This window comes from Geotrypetes seraphini, chromosome 11, assembly GCF_902459505.1.
Source record: "Geotrypetes seraphini chromosome 11, aGeoSer1.1, whole genome shotgun sequence".
In the NCBI taxonomy this organism is placed as follows: domain Eukaryota; kingdom Metazoa; phylum Chordata; class Amphibia; order Gymnophiona; family Dermophiidae; genus Geotrypetes; species Geotrypetes seraphini.
Genome location: NC_047094.1, coordinates 13756571 through 13775559, shown reverse-complemented (window position 1 = coordinate 13775559; position 18989 = coordinate 13756571). Strand labels below are relative to the sequence as shown.

Genomic DNA, 18989 nt, shown 5'->3' with positions numbered 1-18989 from the left:
GGCTCGGTACTTGGGCCAATCTTATTTAATATTTTCATCAATGACCTAGAGGAAGGAACATCCAGTGAGATCATCAAGTTTGCAGGCGACACAAAGCTATGCCGGGCAATCAGATCGCAGAAAGATAGCGAGGAACTCCAGAGCGACTTGTGTCCGTTAGAGAAATGGGCGGAGAAATGGCAGATGAAGTTTAATGTGGAAAAGTGCAAAGTAATGCATTTAGGCAGAAAGAACAAGGAACACGAGTATAGAATGCCAGGTGCAACTTGGGTAAGAGCGAACAGGAAAAGGACCTGGGTGTACTGATAGATAGGACCCTGAAACCGTCGGCACAATGCACGGCAGCGGCAAAGAAAGCAAATAGAATGTTAGAAAGGAATCGCGAGTAGATTGGAGAAAGTTACAATGCCGCTTTATAGAGCAATGGTCAGACCACACTTGGAATACTGCGTCCAACATTGGTCTCCCAACCTAAAGAAGGATATAAAACTGCTGGAGAGGGTGCAGAGATGAGCAACGAAGCTAATAAAAGGTATGGAGAACTTGGAATACGAGGAACGACTTAAGAGACTGGGATTGTTCTCCCTTGAGAAAAGGAGACTGCGAGGGGATATGATCGAGACTTTCAAAATACTGTAAGGAATCGACAAAATAGAGCAGACAAGAAGACATGGACTGAAGCTAAGGGGGGACAAGTCCAGGACAAATATCAGGACAGGCGGGGATGGGTGGGATTTCTGTCCCCGCACAACCCTCTACTTCCTACTGTGGTCTTTCCTTTTTTGTACACTTTACTTTTAATTTGTAGTTCTCTCAACTTTCCTAACTGTGTCTGTCAGTCATGTCTTCTAAAGTGATTATTTGTTAAGTTTGTCTCCCTTTATTATTAAAAATTGTAAAATACTCAGAAATTCTGATTTGCGTTAAATCAAATTTTTAATGAACTTGAAACTTGATATAGATAAAAGGTCTTCGATGTCCTGCTATTGTTTTTGGAACAGCCCTTCATTAAGACATTACAGCCCCTTTTCACGTGAAGTGAGCAATGACCGTATGACGTTTCCTGCATTTCTTCTCTAGGCCACACCTACCTATGAGGCCTTGATGCAGATGGAGTATCTTGACATGGTGATTAATGAATCCCTTAGACTCTATCCCCCAGGAGGACGACTAGAACGAGTCTGTAAGAAAACGGTGGAGATAAACGGATTAACCATTCCAGAAGGGATTCCAACAATGGTCCCAGTTTTCGCGATACATCGGGACCCGGAGTACTGGCCGGAGCCAGAGGAATTTCGACCTGAAAGGTACCCCACGAGGAAAGAACCACTTGCTGAAAAGTATTTGGTTAAAATAATTAGGAAAACAAAATAGAGGTGGTTTGAATGCATAAAATAGGGTTTTGAATACTAATGTGTGAAAGCTATAATGCAGGCACTTTTGTAATGGCTAAATTAAAATAATTAATACAACTAAGGGATTAATATTCAAAAGGATTTATCCAGGCACAGTTAAGGGGACAGAGCATCAGCACCTCCTCACCTCCCACTTCAAATCTTCCCTAGCAGAGAGCAGCATCTCATACCTAGTGCTCATGGTGGCCTCAGCCCTCTCTCTGATGTCATTTCCTCTTTGCGGGACCAGGAAATGACCTCAGCGGGAAGGCTGAAGCTGGTGCAAGCAGCAGGTAGGAAATGCTGCTCGCTGCTGTGAAGATTTGGGGAGGTGCCAGCAAAGATTTGAAGATGTATGGGAGGGGCACACGGTGTGGCGATGCTGGGCAACTCTGCCCCGCATGCAAACTTCCCTCGCTACACCACTGCCTGGTTAATCTCGCTGAGCTGGTCAGCTGCCAATATTCAGCAGCACTTAGGATAATGATGCTGAATATCTGCGCTAATCAGTCATTCCCTAACTGGCTTGGATAGGGGCGGCAGTGGCGTAGCGAATAGCATCCCTCCCCTGCCCTCGTCTCTGTCCCACCGCTCCTTCCCCGCTCCTGCCTAGCACACGCACTCCCTCCCCTTCCCTTCCCCTGTAACTCTAGTTGAAGTTGTTGCTCGCAGCGGTCAACAACCTGCTTCTGGCGACCCCGTCGGCTCTCCCTCGACATCACTTCCTATGCGCAGCACCAGGAAGTGACATCAGCGGGAGAGCCGATAGGGTCACGAAGAGCATATTGTAGACCGCCGCGAACAACAACTTCAACTGGAGGTGTGGGGGAGGGGAAGGGGGGCGCGTGGATGAGAGGAATGGGAAGAGGTGGGGGGGGGGCAGAGAGGAGAAGGGGTGCCTGCACCCCCAGCAACATGGCGCCTGGGGACTTGGCCATAAGAGTGGTATGGATGGGTCAGAGACATTCCCAGAATTTAGGCGCATTGTTATAGAACACCTGCATTTGTGCGTCTAACTGCCATTGGCTGGACACAGTCATTTACATTAGCCTTTGGCAGGTGCAAATGCTCAAACCCAAATTTGGGTTGCAAAATGCGCACAAGGATAACAGAGCGCTCTTTCCAGAATATTAGCTTAGCGCAGATCAGCTCAACACTTAACTTTGACCGCCATTTATTTTATTCCCCCCCTCACACAAAAGTCCAAAGTAAATAAATAAAGGAAAACAATATCCATAATTAATCTCATTATATTGGCACAGTAGACCATGATGTATCAGAGAAAACAGCATTTCAAATAATTCCTTACACCATCTGGTAAAGCGTGACCTGAAATATCTCAGTGTTATTTTATGTGTCGGGTTCAGACAGTTTGCTTGGCACCCTACCAGATAACTCATCAGTACACTGATCTTACAATATAAACCCGAGCTTTAATTAGAAACTATATCTCAAGATTTCAACGCTTTGTGCTGCGACTTCTGCCAGCCCTGGTTCAGTCGCCAGTGGACAATCACTACCCCTGCAGAGCAGGAAACTCAACTCTCTAGACTGTGATCAAGAGGAAAACAGAGGCAGCGAGGTGATTCGGAGACTGGCTCTGGTTTTTACAATTGAATCTTTATAGTTCTGTGGTAACATCAAAACGATTGCGCAACGTAGAGCTGTACGGCAGTATTTCAGAAAGGATGTTCGACTCGAAATATGGACGTCGCATATGGCCGTCCACTTCTCACGCGTTTTAGAACAGAATCTGACATGCGGCCTGTTTTAAAATATATGAGAAATGGATGCCCAAGTGCTGGCTATGAGCATCCATTTTCCAAATTAAAATGTACAAACTATGAACTGGGAAATGGACTTCTTTGTGGCAGGGTAAGAACGTCAATATTACATATGGCCGCAGAGACATCCTTGGGGGGGGGGAATAACCTAATGGCTAGAGCAGTCAATAACACAGAGAGCGGAGGATGTCACCAGTTTAAATCCCACTGCAGCTATTTGTAATTGTCTTAATAATAATATTGCTATTATTAAGGGCACTCCAGGGACAGAAAAACACCTGCAGTGTCTTGCCTTAGTCCAGTAGTCTCCAACCCTGTCCTGGAAGACCACCAGGCCAATTGGGTTTCAGCCTAGCCCTAATGAATATGCATGAGAGAGATTTGCATGTAATAAAATTGACAGGCACGCAAGTCTGCTCCATGCATATTCATTAGGGCTATCCTGAAAACCCGATTGGCTTGGGGGTCCTTAGTCAATCCAGTAGAAAATTGATCAATTAGAGTACCTTTCTGTAACCTGGAAGTGCCAAGTACCAGGTCTAAATAAAGACGTCCTTCTTTTGGTTATGAACATCTCTTTCTCTTCTGCAGTTGGAGCCCCAAAACATGCCCCACTTCTATATGGATAGGATTACCAGATTTTCCGTTTGGAAAATTCAGACCCCCCTAGACATGCCCCCATGCCTGCCCCCAGTCACACCCTAGCCCTGCCCCCCTACTGCCTGCTCTCGGGCAGGAAGGCATCCGCGCATCCTGCCCGACGGCGATTTGATAGAAGCTTTTCAAAATCCAGACAAAGTGCCGGGTTTTGAAAAGCCGTCCGGAGCCCTAGACATGTCCTCAAAAGGACACGTCTGGTAACCCTACATATGGACATACTGTAGTTTTGCATGTCCATATCCTGGCTATATGAAATCAGGGTTTGGACGTCCATGCAATATCCATGTCTAAATGCCAGTTTTCATACATCCAAAACAAAACTAGAGCTTTCAAAAATAGCCATCATATTGAGATGGCATTCAAATCTGCACAGAAAAGCAAGAATGTGCTAGATAGACAATAAAATGTCACGTCTTCCGAAAGGAGCTTTTCCTGCTTCCTACTTGTGTGTTTGACTTCTCCTAGGTTCAGTAAAGAGAACAAAGACTCCGTGGACCCGTACACTTTCCTCCCCTTTGGAGCTGGCCCCAGAAATTGCATCGGCATGAGATTTGCCCTCCTCATCATGAAAGCGGCAATGGCGGTCCTGTTGCAGAACTTCTCCTTCCAAACCACCAAAGACACTCAGGTTAGAAGCCAAACTCTGGGGTCCTTTTATTAAGTCGCAGTAAGAAGTGGCCTTAGGGTGCCCTCGCGTAGGTCATTTCTACCATAGCTGTACAAATGGGCTTTTTCTGGGTTTTTTGTGTTAACGTTGCTATTCGCTTGCGCCCATTTTTTTTAGGCGACAAGGGCTCATCTACTACGCTAACCAGTTGGCATGTGGTACTATAGCTGCGCTAACTGGTTAGCACAGGAATGCCCGCTCTCCGCACCATCAAAAAAAAAGGTAAAATATTTTTAAAATTTAAAGTACAGTGGTACCTCGGTTTATGAGTGCACCGGTTTGCGAGTGTTTTGCAAGACGAGCAAAACATTTGCAAAATCGGTGCCTCGAAAACCGAGCATGGCTCGATTTACGAGCACCCCCCCCCCCCCCCGCAATCCGGCATCCCCCCTGCCTCGAACCGGCAACCCCCCCCCCGCCATGATCCGACCCCCTCCGACACGATTGGGCACCCACCCCCCCCGCCACGATCCGACTCCCCCGCCACGATTTGACTCCCCCCGCCACGATTGGGCACCCCCCCCGACACGATCCGACATCCCCCCGACACAATTGGGCACCTCTCCGCTGCTTCTTATCCTCATCTGGGCACTCTTGAAGATCGGCCTATTCGTCTGCTGGGCCTTGAGCATCTGAGCATGCTCAAGGCCTGCGAGTTCACATTCTGAACGTGAATGTGAACTCGCAGGCCTTGAGCATGCTCAGATGCTCAAGGCCTAGCAGACGAGTAGGCCGATCTTCAAGAGTGCCCAGATGAGGATAAGAAGCGGCGGGGGGGGGGGGTCCCCAATCGTGTCAGGGGGGGGTTGGATCGTGTCGGGGGGGTGCCCAATCGTGTCGGGGGGGGGGTCGGATCGTGGCGGTGGGTGTCGGTTCGAGGCAGGGGGGTGCCGGATCGCAGGGGGGGGCCTTTGAGGGGAGCAATGCCGGTTCTCGGGGGGGGGGAACGCATCAAAGCGACTTTCCATTATTTCCTATGGGGAAACTCGCTTTGATAAATGAGCATTTTGGATTACGAGCATGCTCCTGGAACGGATTATGCTCGTAATCCAAAGTACCACTGTATTTTAGTGCGCGGTTAGCACACGCACATTTGGAACTTATGACAGGATGAGCTTTCATCGGTAAGTCATGCATTAACACCTACTGCTACTATTAATTATTTCTAGAGAACTACCAGACATACTTAGCGTGGTACAGAGTCACGAAGGAGACAGTCCCTGCACGAAAGAGCTTACAATCTACACAGACAAGACAGACAAACAGGATGCCAGGGTGGGAAATACATTTAGGGGGGACGGTTAGTCTTTTGGCTAGGATGGTGAGCAGTGGACAATGGGGAGTAGGGTTTTGGATTGAAGGCTAAATCAAAAAGGTGGGTTTTCGGTCTGCTTTTAAACAAAAGAAGGGAAGGAGCGTGATGGACAAACTCGGGTAGTTTATTCTATGCATACAGGGCAGCTAGATGAAAGGAACAAAGTCTGGAATTGGCAGTGGAGGAGAAGAAATGGAGTTCTTGGGAAGGCGTATAAGGAGAGATACTGAGGGGCAGCAGAATGAACACACTTGTAGGTTATAAATAGGAGTCTGAACTGTGTATGAAGGCAGATAAGGAGCCAGTGAAGTGATTTGAGGAAAGGATGGCAGAAGATGAGTCATGCAGCAGAGTTTTGTACAGATTGCAGGGAGGAGAGGTGATTCAGCAGAAGACCTGTTAGAAGTAGAAACATAGAAACATAGAAAGATGACGGCAGATAAGGGCCATATAGCCCATCAAGTCTGCCCACACTATTTACCCACCCCCTTAAGTCTTCTGACCCCTTAAGTATAATTGTAATTATACTGTCACTCTACTGACCCGCTCATTCAAGTCCTAGTGACCCTATCCCTTGGCATGACCCCGTAGGGATCCCACATGGGTATCCCATTTGTTCTTGAAGTCTGGGATGCTGCGTGCCTCGACCACCTGCATTGGAAGCTTGTTCCAATGCTCGATCACTCTCTCCGTGAAGAAGTACTTCCTTGCATCTCCACGAAACTTCCCTCCCCTGAGTTTGAGCGGATGTCCTCTTGTGGTCGAGAGTCCCCTGAGAAGGAAGATATCCTCTTCCGCCTCGACCCGTCCCGTGATGTACTTAAATGTCTCAATCATGTCTCCCCTCTCCCTACGCTCTTCAGTAGATTGCAGTAGTCTAAGCATGAGGTTACGAGAGTGTGGACAAGGGTCGGGGAGTGTGCTCAGAGAGGAAGAGGCAAATTTTGGTAATGTTGTAGAGATAGAAGCGACAGGCTTAAGAAGTCTGTTGGATGTGGGTAGAAAATGAGAGATTAGAGTCGAAGACAACGCCAAAGCTTAGAAACATAGAAAATGACGGCAGAAAGGGGCCATAGCCCATCAAGTCTGCCCACCTAGGCTTATTTTCCTAAAGATCCCACTCCTAACGACCCTACTCCTTAACTCCACTCCCTTAGGGATCCCACATGGGCATCCCATTTACTCTTAAAATCCAGCACACTGTTGGCCTCGATCACCTGCAACGGAAGCCTGTTCCAATGATCAACCACTCTTTCGGTGAAGAAATACTTCCTGGTGTCACCATGAAATTTACCGCCTCTGATTTTGAGCGGATGCCCTCTAGTGGTCGTGGGTCCTTTAATACAGAAAATATCCTCTTCCACTTCTATACGTCCAATGATGTATTTAAACGTCTCAATCATGTCTCCCCTCTCCCTACGCTCTTCGAGGGAGTATAGCTGCAATTCGTTCAGCCTCTCTTGGTGTGAGAGATCCTTGAGTCCTGAGACCATCCTGGTGGCCATCCGTTGAACCGACTCTTAGTTAAAGAGGCCTTCTGTAAGCAACCTGGATTCTAAACCTTTCTCAGTACCGAGACTGTTTTCACCGCCTTATTGAGTGAATTACATTTTGCCTTTTACAGTGGTAAAATAGCTTTAATGATCTCTTTGGCCCAGTCAACTGCATTTGATCTTGATGACCATAAGTTGTTATTGGACAGAGCGTAGGAAATCGGGTTAACTGGTAGAGTATTTCAATGGATCCCTTCTTTTCTGAACGGCCATACTTTAAGGACGAGATGCAGTAAATGATGTCCAAAGTCAAGCATCAGGAAGATCCAGTAGACTAGCACGCTTCAGGGTGTGCTCTTTATAAAATACAGTGGTACCTCGGTTTACGAGTGCACCGGTTTGCGAGTGTTTTGCAAGACGAGCAAAACATTTGCAAAATCGGTGCCTCGGAAACCGAGCATGGCTCGATTTACGAGCACCCCCCCCCCCCGCAATCCGGCACCCCCCCTGCCTCGAACCGGCACCCCCCCACCACGATCTGACCCCCCCCCAACACGATTGGGCACCCCCCGCCACGATCCGACTCCCCCCCCCGCCACGATTGGGCACCCCCCCGACATGATCCGACCCCCCCCCTCGACACAATTGGGCACCCCCCCACCGCTTCTTACCCTCATCTGGGCACTCTTGAAGATCGGCCCTCGTCTGCTGGGCCTTGAGCATCTGAGCATGCTCAAGGCCTGCGAGTTCACATTCTGAACGTGAACGTGAACTCGCAAGCCTTGAGCATGCTCAGATGCTCAAGGCCCAGCAGACGAGGAGTCCGACCTTCTAGAGTGCCCAGATGAGGGTAAGAAGCGGCAGGGGGTGCCCAAATTGTGTCGGGGGAGGATGTCGGATTGTGTCGGGGGGGGGTGCCCAATTGTGGCGGGGGGGGGCGGATCGTGGCGGGGGGTGCCGGTTCGAGGCAGGGGGTGGGTGCCTGATCACAGGGGGGGCCTTCGAGGGGAGCAATGAGGGGGTTGGGGAACGCATCAAAGCGAGTTTCCATTATTTCCTATGGGGAAACTCGCTTTGATAAACGAGCATTTTGGATTACGAGCATGCTCCTGGAACGGATTATACTCGTAATCCAAGGTACTACTGTAGTAGTCTAGCATGGAAGAGTTCCCTTTGTAGAATGCGAGTTTAGCATGGATTTTGTGCCTAACATTGGTCATCATTATTTATGTTTGCACTTGGGTCCACAATTGATAGTATTCTAAAACATCACACCTAACTTCACTCCCTGATTCACCCATGCCCCTTTGGAGTTGCGTGCTAAAAAATGTAGGTACGTATTTTATTGCATAGTACCTAGGGTAGATGTATGCAGACCTCCAAATTGTTGGCAATTAACATCAATTATTGATTGTTGATGACTCATTAACTAGAACATAAGAATAGCCTTACTGGGTCAGACCAGTGGTCCATCAAGCCCAGTAGCCCATTCTCACAGGCCCTAGTACCTGGCCAAAACCCAAAGAGTAGCAGCATTCCATGCTACCAATGCAGGGCAAGCAGTGGCTTCCCCCATGTCTTTCTCAATAACAGACTATGGACTTTTCCCCAGGAAACCTTCCTTAAAACTAGCTACCCTATACTCTCTTACCACAACCTCTGGCAACGCGTTCCAGAGCTTAACTATTCTCTGAGTGAAAAATAATTCCTTCTATTGGTTTAAAAAATATTTCCTCATAACTTCATTGATTGTCCCCTAGTCTTTGTAATTTTTGACGGAGTGAAAAATCGATCCACTTGTACCCATTCTACTCCACTCAGGAATTTGTAGACTTCAGTCCTATCTCCCCTCAGCCGTCTCTTTTCCAAGCTGAAGAGCCCTAACCTTTTTAGTCTTTCCTCATACGAGAGGAATTCCATCCCCTAATTAGTTTGCACACAGATACGGGATCTGCATGCACAGTTGGAGGACCCGTACAGAATCCAGGAGCTCCCCGTCTCGCTGCCGTCTTCCACACAACCTGCGCACTGCAGCGTTCCTCAGGGTTCCATGCTAGTTCTTGTTTAATATTTCCATCATCCTCTTGCTATAATTGTTCAAGATCAAGGTATCGGTACATTTTTTTTAATGCTGATGACCTACTAGTGAACCGTTACACCATAGTAACATAGTAGATGATGGCAGATAAAGACCCAAATGGTCCATCCAGTCTACCCAACCTGATTCAATTTAAATTTTTTAATTTTTTCTTCTTAGCTATTTCTGGGCAAGAATCCAAAGCTCTATCCGATACTATGCTTGGGTTCCAACTGCTGAAATCTCCGTTAAAACCTACTCCAGCCCATCTACACCCTCCCAGCCACTGAAGTCCTCCCCAGCCCATCCCCCCCCCCAAACGGCCATACATAGACACAGACCGTGCAAGTCTGCCCAGTAACTGGCCTAGTTCAATCTTTAATATTATTTTCTGATTCTAAATCCTCTGTGTTCATCCTACACTTCTTTGAACTCAGTCACAGTTTTACTCTCCACCACCTCTCTCGGGAGCGCATTCCAGGCATCCACCACCCTCTCCGTAAAGTAGAATTTCCTAACATTGCCTCTGAATCTACCACCCGTCAACCTCAAATTATGTCCTCTGGTTTTACCATTTTCCTTTCTCTGGAAAAGATTTTGCTCTACGTTAATACCTTTCAAGTATTTGAACGTCTGAATCCTATCTCCCCTGTCCCTCCTTTCCTCAGGGCTTCCAGTCTCTTCTCATACGTCTTCTGGCGCAAGCCTCCTATCATTTTCGTCGCCCTCCTCTGGACCGCTTCAAGTCTTCACCGACTCTCTTCGTCTTGACTTGGTCCTGCTCCCATGCCTGGACGCTGTGTGGTAAAGGACTGGTAGTTCCTTCTGTCTCTATATTCCTCTGATGTTGCAAAGTCATTCAGTTGCCCTGGTTACACAATTTTAAATATTTAGGAATATACGTGGACCAAGAATTGTCTGTTGAACCAGTTTTCCACAATGATTAAGTTGTATTTTTTTTTTCTCTTTGGCAGTTTCTCTCAGTTTGCCATTACAATAAAACCTTGGATTGCGAGTAACTTGGCGTGCGAGTGTTTTGCAAGACGAGCGAAACATTTGATAAAATTTTAACTTGATCAACGAGCGTTGTTTTGCAAGACGAGCACGTCGACGCACACCACATACAAGTATGCACAACATGTGTGCATTGCATTGCTGAGTGCAGCACAAGCATTGCAACTGAGCACAATGAAAGTGCGATGCAAGTACGCACAACATATGTGTGTCGCATTGCTGAGCGCAGCTGAATGCAGCACAAGCATCACAACTGAGCACAATATAAGCGTGACACAAGTGCGCACAACATATGTGTGTCACATTGCTGAGCGCAGCTGAATGCAGCCCAAGCATCGCAACTGAACACAATGTAAGCGTGATGCAAGTACGCAAAACATATGTGTCGCATTGCTGAGCGCAGCTGAATGCAGCACAAGCATCGCAACTGAACACAATGTAAGCGTGATGTAAGTACGCACAACATGTGTCGCATTGCTGAGCGCAGCTGAATGCAGCACAAGCGTCGCAACTGAGAACAATATAAGCGCGATGCAAGTGCGCACAACCTATGTGTGTCACATTGCTGAGCGCAGCTGAATGCAGCCCAAGCATCGCAACTGAACACAATGTAAGCGTGATGCAAGTACGCAAAACATATGTGTCGCATTGCTGAGCACAGCTGAATGCAGCCCAAGCATCGCAACTGAACACAATGTAAGCGTGATGTAAGTACGCACAACATGTGTCGCATTGCTGAGCGCAGCTGAATGCAGCACAAGCGTCGCAACTGAGAACAATATAAGCGCGATGCAAGTGCGCACAACCTATGTGTGTCGCATTGCTGATTGCAGCTGAATGCAGCGCAAGCGTCACAACTGAGCACAATGTAAGCGCGATGTAAGTGCGCACAACCTATGTGTGTCGCATTGCTGAGCGCAGCTGAATGCAGCACAAGCGTCGCGACTGAGCACAATGTAAGCGCAACGCAAGCACTCACAACAGCACAGTATTTTGTATTAAAGTTTTTGGGTTGTGGAACGAATCGTCTAGAGTTTCCATTATTTCCTGTGGGGAAGTTTGCTTTGATATACGAGGGCTTTGGATTATGAGCGTGCTTCCGGAATGAATTATGCTGGCAAACCGAGGTTTACTGTATCTAAATAAAGCTTCAAAAATGACTCTTTTATATGCATGAAGTATCTCTGGCGTGGTTTCCTGTGACATAGCTTACTCGGGTAAAACCTTCTTGTTGATTAACGCATTCAATCTGTTCAAAACACGACACTAAAGAATCCTAAGCCACACAAAAAGGTTTGACTGCATAACCTCCCTCATAAGTCACCATAATTGGTTTCTTATCTTCTGCCAAATTCAGTTCAAAACCCTTATTCTAATTGATAAGATCTTACAGACAGTGTTCCTTCTTATTTATCCTTGATAATCATCGTCTACACCCTTGCTAGGGCCTTACGCTCCCTTAATGATGGAGGTTTGCATCTTGCCTCGGTCTCCCGCGTACCGCTTCAAAGCACTTACCAGATTGCTTTCCTTTGCACAGTTCTCCTCTTGTTGAATACTTTTCATTAATCTTTACGTTGAAAACCAATTGTTAAGGAGTTTTCTTTTTACAGAGGCAGGATCGCAACTGACCAGTTGGGTCCCCACGACGGCTACCCAGTGCACTGTTGTCTGGATTTTCTTTTTAACAAAAAGTTTAGCTTGACTTAGTTTTAGAGACCAACCAAATTTTGCTTTCGGTTTCGGTTACAATACCAAAACCAGCCCAAAATCCATTTTCTGCCCAGTTTCTGTTAAAGTAGAAAGGTTATTTTAGTTTTCAGCCATGTTTTCAGTTTCTGCCAAAAAATGACCATATGTTTTCATGGAAGCTGAAAATTTGTGCTTTATTCCGTTTGTCTCCCTCTCTCCAAAGAGGAGTTGTCCCTTCTCCACAGAACCTCCTCAAATCCCTCTCCACCGATCCTCAGGCCTTTCTAGACCTGGTTTACTATTCCTGGTGGTTTAGGGCTATAGGTGGGCCTGGAATGATCCCCAGATACTCCTGCCCATTTGGGCTCTGCTCTCAAAATTTCTGTCGCAACTGGGGCATCACTCCTCCCCTGACTCCACCACCAGGGAATGTAAGGTAGTCCCTCAGTGGGAGGGCTACTTTTTGTATTCTCTTTTTTTTTTTTTTTTTTTTGCATTGTTGATTGCAAGTAATACATTTATGATCTTGTGGAATACTTTACACATCTCCTTCGTTATTCGCGGGGATAGGTGCAGAGTCGGACCGCGAATAGGGAAATATCGCGAATATCCGGCTCTGACCCACCCTCACTTCCCTCCCGCCTTCCCCCGGCATCCCGGACTTACCTGGTGGTCTGGTGGGCTTTTGGGGCAGGAGCGATCTTCCTATGCTCCTGCCCCATGCAGATCGCCAATAGGAAATGGCTGTGGGGAGTTCCCGTAGTCTCTCGAGACTATGACGGGAATTCCCCACAGCCATTTCCTATTGGTGATCTACACGGGGCAGGAGCGTAGGAAGATCACTCTTGCACCGAAAGCCCGCTAGACCACCAGGTAAGGCTGGGATGCTGGGGGGAAGGCAAAAATATGGGTGGTTTTTTTTTCCCCCTCCTCCCAAAAAAAATCACAATTATGTGAAATTGCGAGTGCGGAAATCGCGAATGGGGAGGGGGAAGTGTATATGATAAACAGAGCACACCAAATAAATGCTTTTGATATACAATTTTAACAGGCATTTAGTCTGTAAATTTAAGCTTCTTAACCCTTTCAGGACCATAAGGATCGTAGGCCAATTTTTGTGGTTTTGACGACATTTTTATGGTAAAAAGGGCTTGCAGATGCCAAAAAATTGATTTTTTTTGTGAAATATCATTTTTTTTTTTTTTTTTAAATCACACTTCTGGCTTATGGACAGTGTGGCAAGTGAATCTTCTCGTCAATCTGGCAACGACGCTAATGAATGAATGTCGGAACCAGTTTGTTTACATAAAGGCAGTATCATATGGAATCCGTACATATCAAATTTAGAACTGTAGACTATCCCAATCAAAATTTATAGGATTTTAAAGTTATGGGACAAATATGTCCCTTGGTCCTGAAAGGGTTAAGAATGCACATTCATAAGGTTATTTGTGTACTCATCTTGGGTGTTCTGACGCGTTTCGCCAGACCAGGCTTCCTCAGAGAACCCACACAGAAGTCTCAAAACAATTGTGATCTAATGTTCTTTCCTACCTGTATCTCTTGGTCTGGCGAAACGCGTCAGAACCTGGAACAATTAGACACTCAAGATGAGTACACAAAAAACCTTTTGAATGTGCATGACTTTTTGAGTAGTTGGAATAGTTATCAATATAGTACAATACGCAAAGTGTGATGATTGAACAAGTGAAGATTTTCTCTAGGGGTCAAATCCCGGCGTGATCTTTTTACTACCATTCCATTGGTTCTGAGCGCTTTTTTGTACTTAGTTTGAATATTCACGTTTTCATATAGAAAGTGTGGGATTTTTTAGTGTTTTGTATTAGCTAACGTTTGCCCACATATTAATTACCCATTTTCCCATTTTCTAATTTGGGAGACTGTAGTTAAACCATTTAAAGATTGCGAGAACAACAAAGTTTTCAGGGTCATACAAAATAATTGCAGCTGGCCTATAAGTCTAATGGAGTCAGGGATCTCTACAAACTTGAAAGCAAAAGATAGATTAAGCTTCCCAGCAGATTTGATTCCCTTAAAAGCAGTGGTCTCAAATTCGCGGCCCGGGGGCCACATGCGGCCCGCCAAGTACTATTTTACGGCCCGCGGTCTATACTAGTGCTGTCTGTACTAGTGCTGTTCGCTCTTTGCAGCGTCCTCCGGCTTCCCCCCCCCCCGGCCTCCCGCTCTTACCTTCAGATAATTACCGCTGCCTGCAGAGAGGATTGCCGATGCTGTAGCGATCCTTGCAGGCTGCCATCGCCTCAGCAGCATGTTCCCTCTACCGCGATCCTGCCCCTGACGTCAGAGGAGGGGCGGGACCGCAGCAGAGGGAACGTGCTGCTGAGGTCGACGGCAGCCTGCAAGGAACGTTATAACACCAGCGATCCTCTCTGCAGGTTGCAGCAATTAGCTGAAACTAAGACCAGGAAGCCATGGTGGGGGGAAGCTGGAGGATGCTGCAAAGAAGGGGGGGAATATGCAGGCCTTGGGGGGGGGAAAGATTTATAAACTATAAAGAGTTTAATCTCATGCAAAATTGTCATTTCTTGATTGGTAAAAAGGTTTTTATATATTTTAATTTGTCACAATAAATCTTGCCTACATCTTGTACACGTCTGCAGTTTTGTTTTGTTGTTCCCATTACTTTAATAAGACATTAACTATTTTTTCTGCGGCACTCCAAGTACCTACAAATCCAAAATGTGGCCCTGCAAAGGGTTTGAGTTTGAGACCACTGCCTTAAAGGAAGCAAAAGGTAGCTTATATCTTTGAATATTTCTCAGATGACAGAATCTAAAGTTTTGATAGAATCTCTAATTAATTCGTATTGAACTAATGCCAGTTTTGCTTTTCTTCATTCCTGTCTTCTACACTAGTGTTGCTTTCCTTCTTTCTTTCTTTCTTTAATTTAATTTATAAACTGCCCTATTATGTTTGCAGGAAAGGTTAAAAAAAATCATATATTGCTTGGGTTCCATTCTCACATTATTATTAAGCGATAAAAACTTATCCTTCTCTTGATCCATTCTGCTTTTCCTTAGGTCCCTCTGGAACTTGACTCAAAGGGATTCTTGCAGCCCAAGAAGCCCATTGAGCTAAAACTTGTGCCCAGAACCAGCACCAGTGCTGAAGAGTGAAACTGAGAACAGGCGACGTCGCAGGAAACGCTACAGCTTCTGCCAGCTGAGACTTCCCTTGGTGCTATCTCCCTATGTTAGAAGGGAGGAATTCATCAAGGGGCCCTAAGGGCTGGATTCTCAAAATGGCATCCCAATTGTAGGTGGCGGTAGGCGTCCTATTGCTGTCTAACGGACCAATTGGGACGCACATTTAAAAAAAAAAAAAAAAAATCAATGCAGCGAATGATGCCTACAAGGTAGGCTTTTGACTCGATCCTATAAAAGCGCCTAAGCACACCTATGGATGCCTAAGGTCAGTGTAGGTGTGGTTTACGTCGGAAGTGGCCTTAGACGTGCTTAGGCGCTTCTTTAGGCGTGAATCAGACACCTTAAATGCAGGCCTGTGAAACACTGGCCTACATTTAAGGCATCTGTACAAAAAAAAAAAAAAAAAAAAAAGACGCGATTCTGGAAGCCGCGCCTACGCGGTAGGCTCCCATTTTGTAGGTGCCGTTTCCAGAATCTCACCCTTAGGCCCTCTTTTACAAAGGCGCACTAAGCGTTATAGCGTGGATTTAGCGCACGCTAAATCAACGTGTGCGCAAACCGCTAATACGTCCATAGGATAACATGCATGCGTTGGCGTTTAGCTTGCGTTTAGAGCGCTAATATTTAGCACACGCTAAAAAGCTTAGCGCACCTTTGTAAAAGAGGGGGTTAGTGGCTTAGCATGCGGTAACCACGTTAGAGCTCCTCCTGATGAATTCCCCCCTCTCCCCCTAAAGATCAGAAACATACATCAGAATAGAGAAAAAGGACCATTTTACACAGATTTCTGGAAATCTCTTCTGAACTTCGTATAAACCGTGGAGTGTTTCTTAAGCGCTCACTGATGCCTATTTAGCGGTCGCTTTGAGAACTAGCCCAAGCTAACGAAAATGAAAGGATATCCTGTATTACAAGTCTCAAGTGCCCCCTCTCGGATGCGATGGGAGACCTCTGCCAAAAACATCCTGCTATGCAGTGTCTGAAAAGAGAGAGGCCAGAAAGCCTCCAATTTCACCAGCTTTAGCAAAGGTTTTAATAATAATAATAATTTTATTTGTTATATACCGCCTAACCAGGGATGGTTCTAGGTTTACAACAAATAAAAACTGATCATACAGCGAAGAATACAATTTGATATGGGAAATACATCAGATAATAAAACCTAAGAAATGCATAAAATTTTAAAAAGACGACAGAATACAATTAGGATACAAATTTATCAAATAATTGGGTCGTCGATAATTTTCTAAGATCAAGATAGGAGGAATCCTAGTCTAATTTTTCCAAACCAACCATTCAGTGTAGCAGCCTGAAAAGAGAGAGTTCTCTCAAGAAATCTTTTATAACAGCACAGTTTAACAGAAGGAAATGTTTTTTGTTTTAATTCTTTATTGATTTTCAAACTATAAATGCGCCATAAATAAATCACATATATGTACAATTGTAAAATAAGCACAGCGAAATTTCAAATATTACTGCAACAAAGTAATTTCTCCCCCCCATCAAATATACAATCAATAAATCAAACCTTCTTGAAACCATTCATAAAAATCATAAAATTCTATTCTATTCCATTCCCTTTCCCCCCCCCAACAACAAACTCTACGTGTGGACTTATTTGAGTGGTTCAAAGAAAAATGGGAAAGAAGGTAGCTAAAGATTGATTTATAACAAATACAAGCAAACTTAAACAAAACTCTAGCCTTAATCGGCAACCAATGAAGTTTCCGATAATATGTAAATCACTTTGGTTATTCCCCCAACTAATGGAAGAAATTCAACTAAACATGGCTAAAAATGAATTTGTGTTTTTGTAGTGAAGTATTTAATAAAACGTTCTTTACAAGTTGTCGTTACCGTGTCTTAAATGTTATAGCAAATATATGGAGGCATCAGGGGGCCATGACCAGCCTTGAAGTTTCCTGTTGCATACATTAGTGGTTCACCTATGACCCGTTGGAGTTTGTTTATTTATTTATTTAATTCATTCATTCATTTTCTATCCTGTCCTCTCCAAAGAGCTCAAGATGGGTCCTCTTGTTGCTTGGGAATTGGGATATACAGTAATATGTATGCTGGATTTTCTACATCCAGAGGGCTTTCTAGTTTAAATCTTGAAGCCAACTTTTTTTTTTTTTTTTTCAAATTAATTTTTTTTGAAAAACCCAACAAAACAGCATCTATCTGTCATGTACCCACTTAAAGTTGTCTGAAGTCTTAATGCCATAACTGAGTGTTTGGTGAAGCTGAGTTCGGAGAAATGAACCGGAGCAAGGATGAACTGAGGCTGGGGGTTGCTGTTGTTACGAGTGGTCTCAAACTCGTGGCCCAGGGGCCACATGCAGCCTGCCAGGTACTATATCATAATCACAAAAGTAAAATAAAACAAGTTTCTTGATCATATGGTATTATTAAGACTTGGCCAAAAGAAAAGGTTTATAAACTATAAAGAGTTTTACCTCATCCAAAATTGTAATTTCTTTACTAAGACATTAACTATTTTATTCTGAGGTCCTCCAAGTACCTACAAATCCAAAATGTGGCCCTGGAAATGGTTTGAGACCGCTGTGTTAACCTGTCCTGCGGGAAGAACAGAGATTTTAAGGCTGAGGGTCAGAACCTGGAGGTAGTGAGTGTATTGTGAGGCTAGGCAAACCTGCCTTGCCCCTTTCCAATTCACTTTCAGGCTCCCCCCTAAGATTTTAGTAATTATCTCAAAATCATCACCACCCTGATGCTACCCATCCCAGAGCAAACCTCTAAAAATGTACAATTGAACATCATACCTACCGGTATGTTCTTATATATACATGAAAATGTACGTAACTCCACTTGTTTAAGGCTGAAAGTCAGCTCATACGAAAGAAAAGCCTCGGGTCTTTATTGGTAGAGCTTCAAGCTCAAACCACCTCCACCCACATCATTGGCCAAAAACTTCCGTAAAGAGTGACTAAATGCCACTAAAGTTATTCCTTTGAGGATTGAGATTCTTAAACAACTCTCTAATGACTATGTTTAAAATTAAAGGACCGTGGGACCGTGAACACTGTGTGGCTATATGGGAAGTCTGAAAGCCCTGAAGAAATGGCAAAATCGAAGACTCCTTTAATTTTAAGCACAGTCATTACAGAGTTGTTTAAGAATCTCAATCCTCAAAGGAATAACTTTAGTGGTATTTAGCGATTCTTTACGGAAGTTTTTGGCCAATGATGTGGGTAGAGGTGGTTTGAGCTTGAAGCTCAACCGATAAAGACCTGAGGTTTTTCTTCCGTATGAGCTGACTTTCAGCCTTAAACAAGTGGAGTTTCGTACATTTTTATATATTAATATTTCCCCACTTCGCCAAATTTTGAATTGATTAGTTTCACTTATATATACAATACATACTCATATATCTATAAACTGTAGAGTTAATGGGCTCTCTGAAAATTGCTCACCCTCCCTTCAAGTCAAAGTTACCCACTGATGGTTCTTTAGTTTGTGGAGCTGTTTTGCGTTGACTACAGTTGGTCTTTGCTGCCACCCTAGGTGCACACCTAGTATGCCTAATGGTTGAAAGCCAGCTCTACTGTTAGCCATGTTGCTTTGACCAACCAGCTCTACTGGCTATTATGCTGCCTCCCCCTCTCCCCCCGAATTATGGTGCCCTAGGTGACTTCCTAGGTTTGCTTACTAGTAGGGCCAACCCTACTGACTGTTTTGATC

The 18989-nt window shown here is 45.1% G+C and overlaps 1 protein-coding gene across 2 annotated transcripts in view; it reads left to right on the top strand.

Annotated features, from left to right (window-relative positions):
• LOC117369093 (cytochrome P450 3A29-like) overlaps positions 1-16950 on the top strand; it is a 61617-nt gene extending 44667 nt beyond the window's left edge. For both annotated transcript variants that reach the window (XM_033963081.1, XM_033963082.1), the window contains 3 exons: positions 1081-1307; positions 4304-4466; positions 15159-16950. In XM_033963081.1, the coding sequence (XP_033818972.1) occupies positions 1081-1307; positions 4304-4466; positions 15159-15254 (486 nt within the window). In that variant the 3' untranslated portion in view covers positions 15255-16950. The remainder of the gene's footprint in view (positions 1-1080; positions 1308-4303; positions 4467-15158) is intronic.
• Positions 16951-18989: the final 2039 nt, after the last annotated feature.